At 44.6% G+C, this 20467-nt stretch overlaps 1 protein-coding gene across 1 annotated transcript in view; it reads right to left on the reverse strand.

The window, feature by feature from the left end:
* Nucleotides 1-20467, reverse strand: part of ZNRF3 (zinc and ring finger 3) — a 148555-nt gene that overhangs the window by 55484 nt on the left and 72604 nt on the right. Inside the window, exon 2 of the mRNA XM_079943387.1 lies at nt 2160-2285. Coding sequence (XP_079799513.1) covers nt 2160-2285 — 126 coding nt within the window. The remainder of the gene's footprint in view (nt 1-2159; nt 2286-20467) is intronic.

The following is a 20467-nucleotide window of genomic DNA, read 5'->3' on the forward strand; positions in this document are numbered from 1 at the left end:
AATACTTAATGAGGCAATATATGTCGAGGGTTTTTATTCCCTGTGGCTTCACAGGCCGGCAGGCCAAACCATACAGAACTCTTCAAGTCAAACCACTACATGGTTGTCCCAGGCGGAGGAGGAGCAGTTGGGTTCTCTGAGGGACTTCATCACCACTAGGCCATGGGAGAACATGGGGTGTCTCCGAGGGGCCCTGTTCCAACCCATTTACAGACATGACAGACGCGTAGGTGGAGACCCACTGGAGTGGGGCAAACAAAATGAAGCTGAGCTGCTGAGCCCTGCACAGCAGCAGCTTAAGTACAGGAGAAAATATTCTATTAGGAGAGTGCTACCTACAAGGAAAGCACTGTTCCTAATCTTTGGATGGAGCTGGCATTTCTCCTAGGAAAACACTAACGTATTCTCAAGGGGGTCACTGCTCTCCGAGCATCATTAGGCAGCTCTGGCCAACTATTTAAACGATGAAGTATCGGGGCCTGGGCTGCCTAAAACACATTGATTCACCTTCGGGAATTATAAACCAAATAGGTAATAGTCCCTGTGGTTTTGTTTTTTTTTTTCTTCTCCTTCTATAAAAGGGCAGGGGAACTTGACAAGTGGTCGGAAGCTACTCAGAAGACAAGTGGGACACAAACATCACAGATTAGATCCATGAGGGTCTCCTGGGCCAGAAGCCTTTCAGGAGACACCGGCTGGGACAGCTTTGACTGTGGGAAAGGCTCCCTACATCAAAACCACCTCTTCTCTGGCCTGAATCTCCTCAAGAGGTCAGAACCAGGACTGTTTTCCCCCCAGCTGTCTCCCCATGATACTTAGAACAGCAGCTTCTGAGAATATAAAAAATTCCCAAGCAATAACACTACCCTTAGGATATACTACCTTTTCTCCAACCAAAATTCTAACAACTTTCTCCAAACCTTTCCCTTTAACAAAATGATCCAGTTTAAAACAGGTTGTTGGGACTTCCCTGGTGGCACAGTGGTTAAGAATCCACCTGCCAATGTAGGGGACACGGGTTCAAGCCCTGGTCCAAGAAGATCCCACATGTTGCGGTGCAACTAAGCCCGTGTGCCACAACTACTGAGCCCGCGTGCTGCAACTACTGAAGCTCACGCCTAGAGCCGGTGCTCCGCAACAAAAGAAGCAACCACAGTGAGAAGCCCGCGCACCATAACGAAGAGCAGCTCCCGCTCACTGCAACTAGAGAAAGCCTGCGCGCGGCAACAAAGACCCAATGCAGCCAAAAATAAATAATTAAAAAAAAACCAAAACAGGTTGTTATCTGTCATATTTTAAGATCATTGACAGATGGTTTTCCAAAGTAAATGTATTTCTGTCTTTTATCTTATACTGCAGCCAGAGGTAATGCTGACCCTTAAGGCTAAGAAAGTTTTTTTTTTTTTAGTACTTCTAAACGGAATATCAATAGCCAATGGCAGTGAACATTTCTGGAGAGCTTTCTCTGCTAGACGTTTGTATCTCATCTCACCTGCTAACCATCCTATGAGGTAAGGTCTAATACAGGACCACAACTGCTATCTGCCATTCTGAAACTGAAAAAGCTCTACAACCCCAGAGTCTATTCAGAACTTACTTGGCAGCGAAACTTAATGGCCCTGAACTCATTTGGAGGCACAGCTGCCCTGAACTAACACGGGGCTATTTAGATTTTAGTTGTCCCACTTAATGTGAATATCCATGTAGTTTGCTACACAAATATGCATGTGTTTCGTTCCTGAGGACGGCCCCACGTCTCCTGGGAGTTCCTTAATACAAAATATGTGCATCTTAATACCTTTCTAAATGCCCCAAATCTCAGAATTCTGAAATATCTGGCCCCAAGGGTGTAAGATAGGGATGGTGAATCTCTATTATCAACCCAGTTCACAGAGAAGAAACTGAGACTCCTCAAGGGGAAGTGGCCTGCCCAAGGCCACACAGTGGGCAGGGTGGAGCCCACTCTGAGGCTGGCAGCTGCCATCAGAGTCCAAGCTTCTGGGTACCATGGGGGGCTGCTCCAAGCCATGACTTCAGCCAGGAAAGAGTGCTGTGTCAGCAAGGCTCTTCTCTGTAACCGGCTGTTTGAGGAATTGGGGAAATAAGGGTGTGGAGAACACCAATCAAAACGGGAGCAATTCAGAGGGCCTCGTGCTTACCTTGCCGAGGACAGTGAGGCATGGTTTCGGGTCCAGTTCTGGTTGTTCCAGCTTCACCACTCCTACCCAGCCATATTCATACAAGTCCTCTTCATCATTGTTATTACACAGGCCCAGTGGGTGCATCTAGGAAACAAATGGAAAGAAAACTTCAGTAGGCAGGCTGCAGACCTGCTTGACTCCCGGTGTGCACGTCTCAGACTCAACAGTCAAAAACAACTTCAAAACTTAAAGTCATATGGGCGGGATGCATTTTTCAACCCATTGAGTGGATCCTATTTCAGTACAATGAGCTGAGCCCTGGGGAGAACACAGTAGAGCCACTACAAATAGACTTCACAGATGCTTTCTCACTGCTTTGTAAGCAGTGGTTACCTAAGGTGGACACCACCCAATGGGATGTAGGAAAAGAGAGAGAGCGTAACTCCCACATAAATCCCGGTCTAGATGGCTGTGAAATACCATAACATTCAGTGGCAGCTACAGAGGAGACGAGCTAGGTTAGCATCCAAAACTATTTGGCTTCCAGACCTTAACAACACATCTACTTCAACTGATGCAAGAGGACCTCGAAACACATTCAGGAATTTATGGAGAGACCATTAGACATACAGCGGAATCACCAGGATAATTAACAGGCTGTTTAAAGGCTACCCCTGGTTACTGGAAAATAGACGAAATTCTTTGAGGTTTCTTCAAAATTTGCAAAACACAAAATCAAAGATAGGTAGGAGAGCACTGTCAAATTTTTACTAGTAAAAGTGCATTTAGTGGAAGCCTGAACACAGAATGGTACTACGGCTTGCGCTCACAGTTCTAGTATTGAGTTTTATCAGACCCCAGAATCCCTAATAACCATCTGAGAAGAGGAAGTCCTTGTGGATAAACCTAACCTACCGAGACGTGAAGGAGTCTAGCACGGTGCTAAACTCTTTAAATAGCTGGAAGAAATATGTCTTTAGAGTCATGGCATATTAGAGATACAAGAGACTGAAGAATCCACTGTGTTAGCCAGAATAATGGCCCATGAGACATCTATGTCCTAATCCCCAGAACCTGTGAATACGTTACCTTACAAGGCACCAGAAACTTTATAGACGTGATTAAGCTTGATATCCTGGATTACCTGGGTAAGCCCAATGTAATTGCAAAGGTCCTTACAAGGAAAAAAGGGAATCGTGGAAACAGAAGAGATGTGACCAGAGAAGCAGGGGTTGGAGTGATGTGCTCAGAAGATGGAGGTGGGAGCCATGAGCCAAGGAATGCAGGCGGCCCGCCTCCAGAAGCTGGAAAAGACAAGGATTCTCTCTAGACCCTCCACAAGGAACGTAGCCCTGCTGACCCATTTTTGACTTCTGACCTCCAGAACTATGAGAGATTACGTTTGTGTTGCTTTAAGCCACTAAGTTTGTAGTAACTTGTTATAGTAGCAAATAGGAAACTAATACAACCTCCTTATCCCCCACTCATTTTAGGATGAGAAGTTCAAGATAAATAGCTTTTCCAAGACAACACAGCCAGCAAGTGGCTGCCCCTGGGGTGGCCTGGCCCTTGAATTCACAGTCCAGTACCTTCCAACTCCACTTGCTTAACTTTCTTGTCCCTTCTTCTGAGAGCTGGTCACCTGACTGGGGAGAAAAGACTAAGAGGTACAAATCTCTGTAAAGAAAGGCTGCCTGCCAGCTCTGAACTGGGTGGTGTGGGAGTGTAATGTGAGTTTGGTGCAGGTGGCCAGAGCTGCAGCTGAGCCTTGAGCTGAGCTTCAAAGGGAGAGCTGGACGGGTCCGGGGCAGGGGAGAGGACGGGCGGCCATCCACACCCGGGGACGAGGAGCTGAGGGATTTAGGGGGAGAAGAGAGGCTACCTGAGCAGCATGGAGGGACACAGTCGACACCAAGAAGAGAGAGACAGGCTCAAAAATCAGGAAGGCATGTGGACACCAGGACAGCACCACAGGTTCTTTGGAAAAGCGGCGCACCAAGAACAGTAATTTGAGGCAGGCGGGTTGCACCTTCTGGCAATGGTGGCCCTGGACTGGAGAGGATGAGTGAGCGGAGGAGGGGAGGGAGCAGCCCAGAGGGCAGAGATCCTTGGCAAGTCGATGGACCCACAAGGAAGGGTGAGCGCCGCAAGCTCAAGGGGTGGCCGGCAGCTGTCTTCGTAGCAGGCACAGGATAACCCTGCCCTGGGAATTGCAGGACCTGAGATGGGGAAGCCTGCGACATATGATTTTTGCACCAGCCCTCAGGCTCGAAGAGTCTGCCCAAAGGACCAAGGAGGGTCCTGCAGTGCAGTGGATGGCACAGCCTCCCTCCAGCTGCCCCTGAAAAACTCAGCCCACTCTAGGATGTTCGATGGTTATTAAATGATGAGTGGCTTGAAATGCAGATCTCCAACTGGAGAGGATGGGCAAGGGCAATAAGCCAGTCCTGCCAAGAGCCAGGTACTTCTGACCCTCCAGGAAGTGGCTCCCAGCCGGGCTCAAGTCAGCTTCCTGAATCCCAGGTCAAGTCACGTCAATGGTAGCCCCTCTACTGACACTTTTCTACAGTGTTCCGTGATATTTTTAACCTGGCCATGTGCCTTGGAGGTTTCCAGAGGGAAAGGTGCTTTTTGTTACTTACACCTATATAGGGTTTGGTCAGTGATAGAGAGCTGCGTCGAGGGAAGCAGAGGAATCATGCAGGTCTAAGACTTTGTATTAAAACTTTACTGAAGAAGGAAGCCAGATGTAAAAGGCCATATATTGTATAATTCCACTGATATGAAATATCCACAACAGGCAAATCCATAGAAACAGACAGCAGCAGATTAGTGGATGCCTGCCTGGGGGAGGGGGAAACGGAGAGTGACTGCTTAATAGGTACAGGAGACCTTTTACGGTGATAAAAATGTTCTGGCATCAGATGATAGTAACAGATGGGTGACCATTGTGAATGTACCAAATGCCTCTGAATTTTATACTTTAAAATGGCTTAAGTGGTAAATTCTGTATCAATTTTACCACAATAAATAAGTTTTTAAAAAAAGTCCCAAGAGTCAGGGACTTCCCTGGTGGTCCAGTGGGTAAGACTCCACGCTCCCAATGCAGGGGGCCCAGGTTCGATCCCTGGTTGGGGAACTAGATTCCGCACACACGCTGCAACTAAAAGATCCTGCGTGCCGCAACTAAGAGCCAGTGCAGCCAAAATAAATTATAAATAAATAAATAAACATTAAAAAAAAAAAAACGTCCTAAGAGTTTACTCAGAAATGACTGTCCTCAGCCAACATGGGAATCCACAGTGTAGGACGATGTGGTTTCCACACTTCCTGAGCCTAAGCCAACCACCAGAGCCCTTCGGGAAACTGTGTCCTGCAGAATACTAGCCCTGCACGATGATAAATGGGTTCCTGCACACGCAACTAATGCTGAGGAATAGGACATAGGGATTCGGGATCTACATTTGGAAATTAAAGCTCTGCAGAGGCCTAAGGTTTAAATAACTTAAAAGGGTTTTAACCTTTGCTAAAACCAGCATTTCCTACCCGTTGATGATCAACCCATTTTGTGTTTAATATGCTCACACTGTTTCATGGGACACACTCCGAGAAATGCCAAGTTAGGGAGAGCACAGGTACGCGCGTGAGAAGAAACGAACCTGAAGTAGATGTGATCCGAGCCAAACGCTGACACGCGTGATGCGAAGAGCAAAGGCTGCAGTGGGAGGAGATGGAGGGACGGTGGGGGGCGGCTGGAGAGAAGGGGGGGCCTGGGAGGGCGGGAGGAGGAGGAGGGCGTGCCTGTGAACCCAGAGCAACAGAAGCAGGAGTAGAAGCTGAGGCCCTTAGCAGACCAGGCTGAGGCTCGAGCTGTGGAGCAGGACACGTGGCCAGGGGAGGCATGGCAAGAGGGCGTCCGAAGCACTTGGAAATCCCAACTGTGTGAGCCTCACACACGCTGAGGTCCCCCTGGCACCCTGGGCCGCACCCCATGTGGGGCCCTCCCCCTCCTTGGCCCCAAGACTCCTTTTCAAAGCATCCGCTGTCACTGAGGTGCCTGTGAGCAGCTCAAAGTGTCAGCCCTGTCAAGGGTGTTGACTTCTGCACGGGGATCAAAGATTTAAAAACCAAAAGGAATTTTTTCTCAAGTGCTGGTGGGTGTAATCGGTTGGCGTGGGTGGTTTATTTTCCCAGGGAGGGTAAAGGGCCACCAAAATCACATCTCAGAGCATCCAAAACCGACCTCACCATCCTCCCCCTTCCCAGCTCCACTCCGGAGTTTCTTCTCTTCTGAGTTCCTTATTCCAGTCTGTATCTCCAGAGGTCCAAACTACTGGGGTTGTGAATTCAACCTCAGCTACGTCTCAAGTGTAACTGGCCTCTCTGACTCACCTGCCAATATTGTACAATTCAGGTCTCTTTCAGCTCGCCCCTGATGACAGCATCAGCTTCCAAAAATGCCCGCCACCCTAGGTCTCCAAACATTTACGCCCTGGGGTTCTCTTTTCCCAAGGGCTCAGCAGAATGTTTTATAGGGAAGCCATAACATGAAAATATTCACTCATAAACTGACCTGTGTCAAAGGATGGAATACTCTAGGCAAAGGCATAAAATGCAAACGAATATGCCAAATCTGGGGAAAGTGAAGGAGACGGCTTTCTTGTTAACTGAGCATCAACTATATTACTCTGTTTATGTATTTTACCTTGTTTAATCCTTACAGCAACCTCTTGCTAATTGGTCTATCAGACGACAGAGTGACTAGACCATGGCGATAAATTGCAAACTAGAACCGCAAATCAGCCAATGATGCAAATATAACAGAGTCCACCAAAGTCATATTAGTCAACAACAGGATCCACTCAAAGCAAATGGCAAACAATCTAGCTAAGGATTAAAGAAGAAATCCACATGGGGGCTTCCATGGAGAATGATCAAAGGATTAAGACAGAACTTTGGGAAAAGAGAGAGTTCTCTAACATTTTTGGAAAAATGACTTTGGGTGATCCTGCCGCTGGAGTCAAACATAAGAGAAGGATGTCACATCCATATTCTCAGACAGTTTTGCTGGAAATATCCCAACACTGCCAACAGGGGATTTGCTCTTTGTTCTCAGAAATCAGAACAAAGTTGCAATTATAATTTAACTTGTTAAATTCAAATACAAACTTATTTTGTGTTCCACGTTTCAAGATAAAGCCCCAACCAAATCTTTCTACTGTCTACTGAGAAATAGTAGCCCTTAACTTAAAAAGATCCCAAAGTCCTTTTCTGGATCACAGTCATCTACGGAGAATGAGGACCTCCAACATATGAAACACATATATTCTAAATATTCAGTGATACATTGCTGCCAGACAGTCATCACATGAAAACCACGCTTGTGAATTCGTACATGCTGACACCAGCCAGTGACATATAGGCAGTGACTACACATAAGACCTGTGTGTGCAAAATTAATCTTAGGAGATTTCAATGAATGATGTTCAAGCATGTTAACTTTGAACTTAATGTGGCATATAAGCATTTAACAATTATAGGAATTTCTGAGTTTATTTTCTTAAAATGTTTGGGTGTGTGGGGTTTACCTGATCAGATGTTTGAAATTTAAGAAGTTTTTGCCTTCATATTTTTAAGAAGGTTAAAAATGGCTGAATTGGGGGTGGGGAGAACTGGATGAAGGTAGTCAGAAGGTACAAATTTCCAGGACATAAGATAAATAAGTACCAGGGATGTAATGTACATCATGATAAATATAATGAACACTGCTGTATGTTACATATGAATGGTTAAGAGAGTAAATCCTGAGTTCTCATCACAAGGAAAAAATATATTTTTCTCTCTTTAATGTTGTATCTGTATGAGATGATGGATGTTCACTAGACTTCTTGTGATAATTACTTCATGATGTATGTAAGTCAAATCATTATGCTCTACATCCTAAACTTATGCAGTGCTGTATGTCAAAACTGGAAGAAAAAAAATGGCTAAATTGTGTATAAGAACTCAGGATTGTCAGAAAGAACTACTAATGAAAACATAAAGGGAAAACCAAATAAACTCAGAAACCTAGAATGGGTTTGACAAAACTTGACAAAAACTCACTGGACAGAGAATACTGAAGGAGAAGGACGACAGCCTGAAATGAGAAGATAAGCAAAACTCCTGGGGCGGGTCCAGAGAAGAAAAATGCCAATAATTAACAAGCCACACTAAAGTGTGAGGATTTAACAGAAGATATGTCCTGAGTTATAACTTTGGTCTTGTGCTCTCAGAATAACTTCAGGATGTCAACACCCTGGCTTAAGTCAATCGAAGGCAAATTCCCAGTTAGTCCTCTATCGGGAGGTTTGACATTAAGAAGCGGTGCCTCTGGCTGTCTTACTCCTGATTTTGTTCTGAGGGGTGTTTGGGGGATGGAGAGGATGAGAGCTTTGGAATCATGTAACCATGTTTTGAAACCTGCCTCTTATGAGGCATACCTCCTTGAGCAGATGACTCGATTTCTATAAACCTCTATTTTCTCATCTGTAAAATGGGGACAGTACCATCCACTTCAACAGGGTGCTGTGCAGATTAAATGAGATAAAATATATAATCTTAGTTGCATGGTAGACGCTCAATCAGTGGGAAAGCCCTCTCCTTCTTCACTTTCTCTTGACATATCACGTTTGCTTGCCCTTCATGCATTTGCCTAGAATTCTCTGTCCTTCAAGACCAGTTTAAACGTCAGCCCTTCCATGGAGCTTTCTTGAAGGCACCAGTATAGCTAGTTGCTTCCACCTCTACATTCCCAAATGCTTTACATGGTGCTTAGCACAGTTCCCTCAGCCTCTCCTCTGGGATGGGTACCTACCTGCTCCTACAAGGAGTCTTTCCCAGAGGTCCCCTTTCACCCCACCCAGAGCCTTGTGCCCAATAGGTGCTCAATAAATGACCGCTGGGTGTCTCCAGCCCTCAGCCTGGAGACAGGCCTGCTGCCGCATCTCAGCTCTGTTTGGGGAAGCCATTTGCGTCTCTGTTCGGCTAACTGAGGGAACAAGACAAAGAGATCAGGATTTCAACAAATTGCTGCCGGAACTTTAATAAAAGATCCGGCTCCTAGAGTCATTGATCCCGAAGTCACCAAACACATTCCCAGGACTTTACCGGCAATCTCAAGATTTACTGGGAATGGCACAGGAGCAAAGGCTGTTCCTTCTTGGTCTCAGCAGCTGGGCTTGCAGAGGCAGGTAACACTCTCCATGTGCAGAAAACACAATGCCGCTGCCCTTACTAAGGCAGGCCCACAACAGTGCTTTATGAGGGTGATAGAGGGGGAAGAGGAATAGAGGATTCCTCCCCTAAAAAGCAAAACCTCAAAATTTCCGGCCCCTGTCTGACCTCAGAAGCTGCTGTCAGCTCCGAGAAAACAAGGGAATAAACCGAGGAAGAGGCAGGCATGGGATCCAGGGCACAGAGAATCCAACAGAGAAGAAAAATAGAGGGAAATCCCAGGAGGACAGCTATGCCACCAGCCTGCCAGGCGACCAGCCCAGATAGGGTCAGAAGGATGAGGGCTGCAGGAGAGCTCCCCAAATAAGCAAACAAACAACAACCTGAGTCATCACCCAGTGGGACTGACAGTGTTGAGAAGTGTTACAGTCCCGAACAGGAGAATGAAATGTGATAATCAGATAGCAAACTAAAGTAATGGGGTGGGGGCGACAGTTATTAACTCCAGAAAAAAACCAAAAAGTCACACCAGAATTGTAAACCATAAGCAGGGTATGGCATGCATGGCCTGGCTGGCAACAGTGACAGCCATAATAACGTAAATCCTTATCTAAACATTGATTGTGATATAACTACATTGGGAAAATGCAGAGATGGGAAATTTGTGTATGGGGGTGGGGAGGTGGAAAGGCCGGGCAGGGGAAGGGATGAGGGGGTTAAGAGAACAAAATCGCCATCTTCCAGAGTAGGAAGTTGAAAAATGTATAAATGGGCTAAAAATATGAGGCAGTATAAGCAGGTTTAGAAATTATTGACAGAAATTTAGAAATATTCCCAGAGGTGAACGGCAGAAGAAACCACTAAATAATTGAAAGTAGTTGCCTCTGAGAATAGCAATCAGGGATGGCAAAGGGTACACCAGAGGAACGCTCTTTTAATTAAAAGCCATGAAGTACTCTTTCCTTTCTGTAAACGTATACGTGCTTTATTTTGGTTAAGATCTTCGTAGGCACTGCTGGACAAATGTCCCCTTCCTCAGGTGTTCCAGCAGATTCTCTGGGTCCTGCAGGGAAGCATTCCATCAGGCCAAAGAGAGACCCCAACAGGCAACCTGCACAGGACTATGGACTTGGAGGACTGCCTGGGACGACGCTTGGGAGCCCCCAGGCCCTGAGCTGACGCTCGGGAGCCCCCAGGCCCTGGGCTGGGGACAGCTGGAACACAGCACATGGATGATTCAGGGAGAATGGTGAAGAAGGAACCAGCAGCCCTCACCACCCCCATAAGCCAAATAACTTCCGGGGGCACCAGAGTGTGATGTGGATTTGGGAGTTACAGAGGTGGCAGACACAACAACCAGGGTGGTTGTTCTAGGGAGCCCCAGTTTTCTCCCAGACACAGACAGATCCTATAACCTCTACAAGGGGTGCTGAACATCCTCCTTGCATTTCCAAACAAGGAGCTGCTCGGGCAAAATGGCTAACAATAAGCAGGGCAGCGTCCTGGCCACCATCAGTGCCAGGTATCGAGCATCTGGTTTTACGCTGAAACATGAAGATGGACCTTCTTCAAATTTCTCGGAGCCCAATGAGGTTGGCTATCATGATTTCACTGTTTTGTTAATGGACAAAGACTCTACGGGAACTTCAAAGCCAAAAGACTATGTCAGACAAGGTTAAGTATCTGGAGAAACAGAACTACGTTCCCTTGGGTACAGGACATCAAGCCAAGCTTTGAAACCAAGACCAGCTCTTTAAGAAGCTTTCAGTACAAAATCCTGGAGATATACTGGGGCACTTTCCACACGCCTGAAAGGGCAAAACTGAAACCGGGGCTGGTGGTGCTCTTATCCAAGGCTACAATATCTCCACACTCTGCTGGAACTTTAAAATAACTTCAAAAGGGCCGCCTGCTTCTAAGTGGGTTACTGTTACACTGGAGCCAAACACGGAACGAATAGGAGGAGAGACATTTTACTCTGTAATATTATCTCATCAAAAAATTCCTGGGGATTTAAAAGGGAAACTTCCTTCCTTTTGTCCTTTTGCCGCCGCAGACCAGGGTAGGGTGTCACTGTGGTACAGAGTTTCACATGAAACAACAGCCCTGGACCTTTTCTTAAAAGGTGTGGTGGCTGGAATCAAGACTTATAATTTATGTGAAAGAATGGAAAAGGACAGCTCCACCCATTTTTCTCTTGAATCATAAGGATTATTTTTTCTCTTCTATGTACAAGGAAACAGACAACTCTCTTTTGCTCTTTGAACAAACAGCCTGAGCCTTTTTCTGGATCTAGAATCCAGAGGTACCCGAACACAGTTTTTTCCCCCCGTTGTCATAGCAATGGGAACGGAAAGGACCCCAGACACAGAAAAGGAGCTGGCTGTTGCTGCTGTTTGTTGGAAACTTCCAAATGGGAATTGCGTGAGGATTAAAACCGGCATTTCTTCGCTGAGGGGTCTGGTCTTCCAAACACTGTCTTCTGCAGTGGGTGTCACTTTTTAGAGAAAAACCAAGAACAGCCTCTACCCTGTTTGGTTCCTCTTGTTCTTGGTACCAAAAGAACAACTGAGAAGTTGCCTGTCGGAATCTGGGCAAAGCAGCAAGTATTTCAAATCTACCTTCTCACCTGAATATCTCCCATCCCCTGAATTGCATTTTGTCAGATAATCATGTTGAAACTTAGATACGGCCCTGTGTATATCGCATGTCTGACTTTACAGACCTTCACTTAGAACTTCCAATTCCAAGTAGGTAAGGAGATGTTTCATAGGTTACGTTTTGTAAAAAAAAAAAAAAAAAAAGTATCCAATAGCTGATAGGAAACCATCTGAAAATGTTAAGCAAAATTTAATTCTAAATCTATTCTTTAAATGACTCAAAGTGACACATACAGCTACCAGATGACAAGTATTGAGCTCTACATAGAAATTCACAGACATAGTTTTATTTTAAATTACAAGGCAACATCATAAAGGACACTTGATTGTTCTTATTATAAAAAGGTAAGGATTTGGTGCTTGTGCACACAAAACAGTTATTAAATCAAGAAGAAATATGTTGGAGGGGAAAGGGTAAAGAAGGCTTCTCATTCTTCCAGATTTAAAAAGAATACTATAAAACCACAAAATCAATAAAACTACATGATGCCAGTCTGGAACTAGAAAAATAAAACAAGTGGAAAAGAAATTCCAAAAACATATTTAAAATATTAAAAGATCTTATGATGCAAACCAGGACAACATAAGGATGCAGAAAGGACTCAATAAATTCTGTCGGGACAGGTGGATAGCAATGCAGAGAAAAGCTCAGTTTGGCCGTCCATAAGTTATTCTGAGAATCAGTGAGGCAACTCGAGTTAAGGGAAGTCCTTTAGGACAATTAACAAGCTAGACAGTGACAAAGGAGGCGGAAAGAGCAATATATTCTTAAAACTTCTCCGTATTATCAGTAACAGAAAGGAATGAAGTGACAGTTATGGGATATATATAAATAGTTTATAGTAAGAAAACAGAAAGACCATCAACCTTGTTGCTGATGAATGCACAGTAAAATCACCAACGTAACTCAATGCTACTGGGTGTATGGGCTGCTGGGTGTATGTGGACACACCTGACTGGCCACGCTGCAAATTGGCTCAGTTTGGGGTAATCTGTCTATCAATATGCAACAAACCCAAGATCCTATGACTTTCTTTCTCCCATAATTCCATTTTTAGAGCAGATCCTGAGGAAGTAACCTAAAACTAAGTCAAAAACAAACGAAATAAATAAATAAAACAAAGAAGTAACTTTCCATGATAAAATCTTCAAGCAGTCCTTCTCCAAACTATGAAAATGTGAAAGAAAAAAAAAAAAAAGTCTTCCCAAAGACTATATAATCAAACAAAACAATGTGCATAATTTAGGGGATATTATATAATTATAAGAGGATAATGATGAAGATAACATGGTATAAAAAGTACCATGTATGAAATTTTAAGAAAAGCATATGTGCAAAACAACACCTATTTAAAAATACCATCTGCAGATGGGCGAAAACCGCAAGGAAACAAAGAATCTTAAAAGTTGATGGGTTTAGAGAGTAAGGGTAGCTGGAGACTTTCCTTTTTTGGATTCTAGTATTCATCCAAACCAATATTTGCTGAGCACTGACTCTGTGCCGGACACTGGACAAGAAAAGGTAATTAAGACCCACTGTTGTTTGATCAGTAATTTGAAAAAAAAAAAAAAAACCTAAAATGTATGTGCATTTGCTGACACAACAGGTGACGGAAATTTGAAGCTCATCAGGGCTTTTTTCATATAAATCAGCTCTATGTACAACACAGTTTAAAAGTAACAAACGGCATTACTAGGTAGTGACACGCATCTGCAAACACATGTGCTCCTCCCCACAGCAACACGCCACCACAGAATGGTCCAGCAGCTGAGCACACCCTGGAGAGAGCGTTCCGTGGGTGCTGGACAGGACAGCCAGGCACTGGGAGCCTGTGCTGGCCAAGCAGCACAGGCTGCCTGCAAGGGCTCAGCAAGAAAACATGAGAGGAAAGTATGATAAACCGGCAAGCAGTGTGGAATCAACAATAAACACCATCCTAATGGATGATGACAGCAGTCTAGCGTCGGTCATCCCGACACGATGAGCTTGTGCCAGAGGCCACCTGATCAAAGAAATACTTTATGAAGTTACACCATGGTTTTGGTTCCTTCCTTTGACACACGCAAAACAGATGGAGAAAAACACTCAAAACAAAAACAAAGCTAAAAATCCTTTCACCATCTGCTAGAAATACACTCCCTGCCCCCACACAAAAACTTGTACCTGAAAGTTTATGGTAACATTATTCATAGCAGCCAAAAAAGTGGAAATAACCCAAATGTCCATCAACGGGTGAATCAGTAAACAAAATGTGGTATACCCAAACAATGGAATATCATTTGGCTACACAAAGGAACAATATTGATACATGCTACAACGTGGATAAGCCTGGAAAATATTAAGCTGAGTGAAAGAAGCCAGTCAAAAGTCCACATCTTCTATTCGCTATTCATATGAAAGTCCGGCATAGGGAAATCTATAAAGACAGAAAATAGATTAGTGGTTGCATAAGGCTGGAGGGTTGAGGAATGAAAGGATAGGGAAGTAGGAGCTAAAAGGTACAGGGTTTGTTTTTTGATATGATTTATATGTTCTAAAATTGATTGTGGTGATGGTCCACAACTCTGTGAATATACTAAAACCCACTAAACTGTACACTTCATATAGGTGAATTGAATGGTGTGTGAATTATATCTCAACAAAGCTGCTAGTGAAAGAGTTAATGCAAATAAAGGGCAAGTTAGAAAAGAAAAAAAAAAAGAGTAGGGCAAGACTCTAATTATGCCGTGTTGAAAAGAACACAGCCCCAAGGTCCAGTTTCCTCGTGTGTAAAATAGGGACAGCGCCTGCATCACCCGAGTTAGATGGCACAAGCCAATGCACTCGGTAAATTAGGATTCCAAGGTTGGGGGTGAGGGGACTGTATTAGAGCACAGTGCCTAAGAGGGAAAGGGCTCTAGCCAGGGCAGTGTCACCATGAAAAGAGTAACAACAGGAGATTGGTGAGAGCAGAGTGAGGTGGAAATAGAACTACTCCTATTCACCATGCCCAAGACCATGGACCCAAGCAAGAAACCTATCGCAAGAATGCAGGAAAGCAGGACACCAGTGATAGATCCAGAATGGGGGCAAGAGCCCGTGGGGAGGGGAAGGGCACCTCAAGCTCCTCGAGGACTCGCTAGCTACACCCACAGGCTACAGATTCACGCCCATCCCATCCTCGCTTCTCTGTAACTGCACTGGTGAGTTTCCAAACCAGAGCGCTTCAGAAAGGGTCACTTGATGAAAATCGCCTGATTAAAATAGTCCTGTGTAGTCTGTTAATAACAGGGGCAGGGGGCTAGGGAGGAAAGGAAACCACAGTGTTAAAAGCAGTAAATTATATGCTGCGCTTTGCCACCCTCACCCGACCTTGGGTGAGTCATATAAGGGCCCCATTCTCTCTGATCCTGAGAGCAAGGGGAATGCCTGCCACCTGCCTACCCCATGGGGGTTTTGGGAAGATTAATGAGATAATGTCTGAGCTGTGGTTCGGGCTCCCTGGAGACAATACTAGGTCTCAGACACTATTAGCACAAGCTAGGACAGTTTCTTGCCCATTCCTCACCTCATTATGCCACCTGTGCTTTATTACATCTGCTATTAAAGTTCTCTCTCAAAGAGTGGACCAGGGAGATCATAACCCAGGCTGGGTCTGCTCTGCCTGGCCAACCTTGTTAACGCCACTCCCTACACCCTGCTCATCAGCAATAGGGTACCTTGAACGTTCAGCACAGCACCCAGCATTTGATGCCAGAGACGGATGGTTAAAAAGGCTCTCTGGACTTTTGGGTTTTAATTGAGACCCTTTGCTTCGTGTTACTGCCCTCACACCCCAACATTTAGGGCCCTAGGGGAGTGACTGCCATGCTGGGGAGGGGAGCAGGAACAAGCTCCCGGAGCACTGAACTACTCTGTTCCTGGGTGTCAGGCTCACGGACAGGTTTTTGTAGGTTTTAAGTTCAAGGCTACCAACTAATGAAATCAGATGGACTCTGAGTTCACATACAAAGAAACCTGTATTTACGGTGTTTCAAAGCGAGGGCAAGGCCATGTGTAAAATTGCGTGTGCGTGTAAAATTGATACCAAAAACTATACTTGATGTGGGTCTCTGTCTTCAAGAGTCTCTATGCAGTTCGGTGAACTGATATTATAAGGGTGTTATAAAGATTAGAGATAACATATGTTAAATTTCCAGAGCGGTGATTATAATAGCCGCTAACACTTATTGTGTGCTTGCCATGTTCTGGGCACTGGTTTCCTAGTTTTATAGGTGTCAACTCATTTGATCCTAACAGGCTTGAGGGAGGTATTCTTAGTATTCTCGTTTTATAGATGAGGAAACCAAGAAGAGGTTCAGTGATTTGCTCAAGGTCACACCCAAGTCAGTGGCAGAGCTGGGATTTAAACCTGGGTAGCCTTTACCACCCTGCCATAGTAGACATGAAATATATTCCCATTACCTTCTTGGTGCTGAAAAGAAAGTAACATGTTTTATCTAATCCAAGTGCTTAGAATGGTGCCTGTCCTGATACCCTCTTAGTTATTTGATTAACCTTGAGTTTAAACAAACAAACAAACAAACAATGAGAAAAAGAGAAGGCTTGGCAGGGATGTAGATAACAAGAGACTGCAGAAGTGGTAAGTGATGGGGGGTGGGGAGCAGAGCAGAATCAAATAGGTTCCCAGTTAAGAAGGACAAACTGAGCTTCATGACCCTCTGCCTCCACAAACCAAAGGTCCAAATCTAGGAATATGCAAGCATTCACAATAATTCAGCCAAACACTGGACCCGTGTAAGACAGATGTAGCAATGGAAGTAAAAATACCAAATTCAAGATGGTGGTCACATTTTGCAGGAAAGGAGAGGGAAATACTATTTCTTGGGCTTGTTCATAAATACCCAAGTATCTTATATATTGTTTCACATCTCAATCCCTTGATTTCTTAAGAAAGCATAAACCGGATGACATTATTACATAAGAAATCCACCCATAGCACCCCCATCTCAAGCACACTCTACCCACTCCATAAATCAATGATCTCCCTAGCATGTCTGTCTACTTTCAGATATTTTTCCCAAAGCCCTGAGTGGCAAAAACCTAATTCCTACCTCTCCAAAGCTCTTAGGTCCTTGTCTAAATGAAGGGGAAAGGTGTAAAAAAATTAAACGTGTGAAATTCAACAGGGTACCAAAAATACCTTGGCAGGAAGAAAACTACCAATCTATGTCAACTTTCCCAACCTGAAGAAAAAAGTAACACATAATAGCAAATCGTAAGTGTACCAACTTGGTCCAGCAACAAGTTAATAAAGGAAATAGGTCATTTAAAAAAAAAACAAAACTGGGAGGCGGCCAAAGAAGCAGGGACTACACCAGGTGTTTAGTCTGTGTGTCGGCACAGGAGGGTAACCAGCCAGTCTTCCCTTCTCCTTCACCAGGATGCAGCGGACACACAGCCAGAAGCCCTGGCAAGAAAGATCACCTGCCACAATAGGAGCCCAGCAAGAGAACTTTAACTTACACCTTAGCCTGGAGAACTAAATAATTCCAGATCGCCCAGGACGTCTGCTTAGCTGGCTTACCACCCTGAGGAGAGGTGGACAGAGCACGGACTCTGGGTCACAGCCTCAGCTCGGTCTCTTACAGCCATGGCCTTGAACATGTCATTGTCATTTAGACCCTCTGGGCCTCGAGGTTCTGTGTCTATAAAATATGGCAAGAAACACCCCAGCTCGTACATCTTCAGATACAGTGTGTAGCAGAGGGTGGCCACTTGAACACAGGTCCCAGTTCCCGCTCAATGAGGCAATCTGTGGCTGCTTAAGGGCATAAACAATAACCTACTGCCTTAGCATTTAGGATCGAGGCTTGTGATGAAGTAGGATGTGGTCAGAAAAAAAAGACTACCTTAAAACTGCTGCTCCTTGGTAGATTACCTGCCTTCTCTCTTTCGGTGGTTTGGGAGATTTTGGTTTTATCCCTACATTGGGCTATTTCACTGCAACATGTCTAGGGGTGGACTTGTGGGTTTATTTTAATTCACCTTGTTAAACAAAGCACTGTGTGTGTTTTCAATCTGAAAACTCATGTCTTATTTTGCTTCTGGAAAATTCTCAGCCTTCATCTTTCTGAACAGTGCTTGTCTGCCACTGCCCCATCTCTCTTCCTCTAGAACATCTATCAGACCAGGGTTGGAGGCTTAGGTCTGCCCTCCACGTGGCCCAAGTACTCTGTCAAAACATTTCTACTCCTCCTCCTGCATTCTGCATATCTTCCAACTCACTAATTCTATCTGCATCTTTGGCCAGTGTGGAGCTTCATTTATTAAGATTTAAATTTCGATGCTTACTTTTCATTTCCAGCATTTACAGGTTTTTGTTCATACCTACCTATTAATATTTCCTTTCTGCCTGTTGTGTTTCATATTTTCTTTTAGCTGTAATGCCTTTCATCTCTGATAATTCTAAACATGCATTTTACACTTGGTATCAGATGGCTCTCTTTTCATTTAATCCTGAACAAATTAATCTCTCACTGTTGATTTTGCTGGTTATCTTTAGTAGTTTAGGTGTTCTGGAATTTTGGTTTGTAAATTCATATGGTCAGAGTTGGTCAGGAGGACGTGGAGTGGGGTGAGGTAGGGTTGGGGAGGGGAGGTCTTCTCCGTACCACCCCTCCCCCACAGTTTTGTGGTCACTACTCCCAGGATCTGCAAGCCTAGAACAAGTCTCGTGTTGACAGACCAGGACCCCTCGCACACAGTGACACGGGTAAACTTCAGTCATGCCTCCAGGTGATGTTGGCCCATGAGTGGGCTGCAAGCTTGTGTCTGTTTCTTCCCGCCGCCCTAGACTTCACCCTGAGCAGTAATTGTCTTGGATGTTTTTAGCCTCCTTCCATAGCTGGAGCAGCCCAGCCCAGACCTTGTTTTCAGCAGTGAGTCTGGCTCATGGGCTACTTTTAGTTCCCTCTGCCCCAGCAGAGCGGAGCTCCCAGCTCCACCGCCTATTTCCAGACTCACAGCAGAGCGGGGCTGTGGCTTCAGCATCAATCTGCTTTGTATTTGTTTTTTTACAGATATGTTTATCTTGTTTTTGAGCATAATTACATCTTTAATTTTGTTTGGTGTTTGGAACTGGGGAACAAATGGAAGTGATCCAAAATTAAACATATACACTGAACAGAAGGTGACAGATATTTAAACAAAGACGTAAAGGGAAGTAAGGGAGAGAGTCACGCCTGGAGGAAGAAAGTTATTCCAGACAGAGGGAACAACAGCAAGTGCAAAAAGCCTGAGGCAGGTCTGGAATGTTTGAAGAACAGAGTGAGCACAGGGGATGGAGCGCAGCAGGAGAAAAGGGAGAGAGGGGACAGGAGGCCAAACCACGGAGGGTTACAAGCCCTCATAAGTCAATGGGAAATTCTCCACAGAGTAGCAAGAGGGTTGGACTTAGGTTTTAACAGGATTGTTCTGGCTGCTGCACTTGGAAAAAGATGGGGTGGGGGAGAGTTGCAGGAAGTGGGAGGTAAGATGAAGGGAGACCAGTTAGGAGGCTCCTGCAAGAACCCAGAGGATAAATGAGGGTGGGTGAGAACAGGGTAGAGGTGGTGAAAGTGGTTGGATTCTGAATATAATTTGAAGGTAGAGCAGCAGAAATTGTTGATGGGCTGGATGTGGGCGGGGGAGAAAGACAGGAGTCAAGAATGACTCCAAGGATAGAAATGCTATTAGCTGAGATGAGGAAGAATGACAGAATAGGTTTGTTTTGGAAGGAGTTCAGTTTTAAACACTAAAATGAAAGTTGGGCCTTGTCTTACTACAAAGACACCAAAATTACTGTGAGACTCAAAAGAAGACTGAGGACTACTATCCGGAATATATAAAGAACTCTTAAAACTCAATAACAGAAGCACAAAACAATCCAATTAAAAACGGGCAAAGGATTTGAATAAAGACTTCACAAAGGAGAGACAGGGATGACAAACAAGCACATGAAACGATGCTCAACATCATTAGTCATCAGAGAAATGCAAAGTAAACACAAGATACTGCTACATACCCACTAGAATGGCTGAAATTAAAAGACTGATAATACGAAGCGTTGGTGACAACGTGGAGCAACGGGAACTCTCATGCACTGCTTTCAGGAATGCAAAGTGCCACAGTCACTCTGGAAAACAGTTCGGCAGTTTCTTATAAAGTAAAACATACACCTACCAGGTGACCCAGCCATTCTACTCCTAGGTATTTATACAAGAGAAATGAAAACATTTTTCCACACAAATCTTGTACTCAAATAGCCATAGCAGCTTTGTTTGTAATAGCCAAAAAGTGGAAACAACCCAACGTCCATCAACAAAGTAAATGAATAAATAAAATCTGGTGCATTCATACAATGGAATACTACCTGGCCATAAAAAGCAACAAAACATTGATGCACGCTACAACATAGATGAATCCAAAAT

The sequence above is a fragment of the Stenella coeruleoalba genome, assembly GCF_951394435.1.
Source record: "Stenella coeruleoalba genome assembly, chromosome: 14".
Lineage (NCBI taxonomy): Eukaryota > Metazoa > Chordata > Mammalia > Artiodactyla > Delphinidae > Stenella > Stenella coeruleoalba.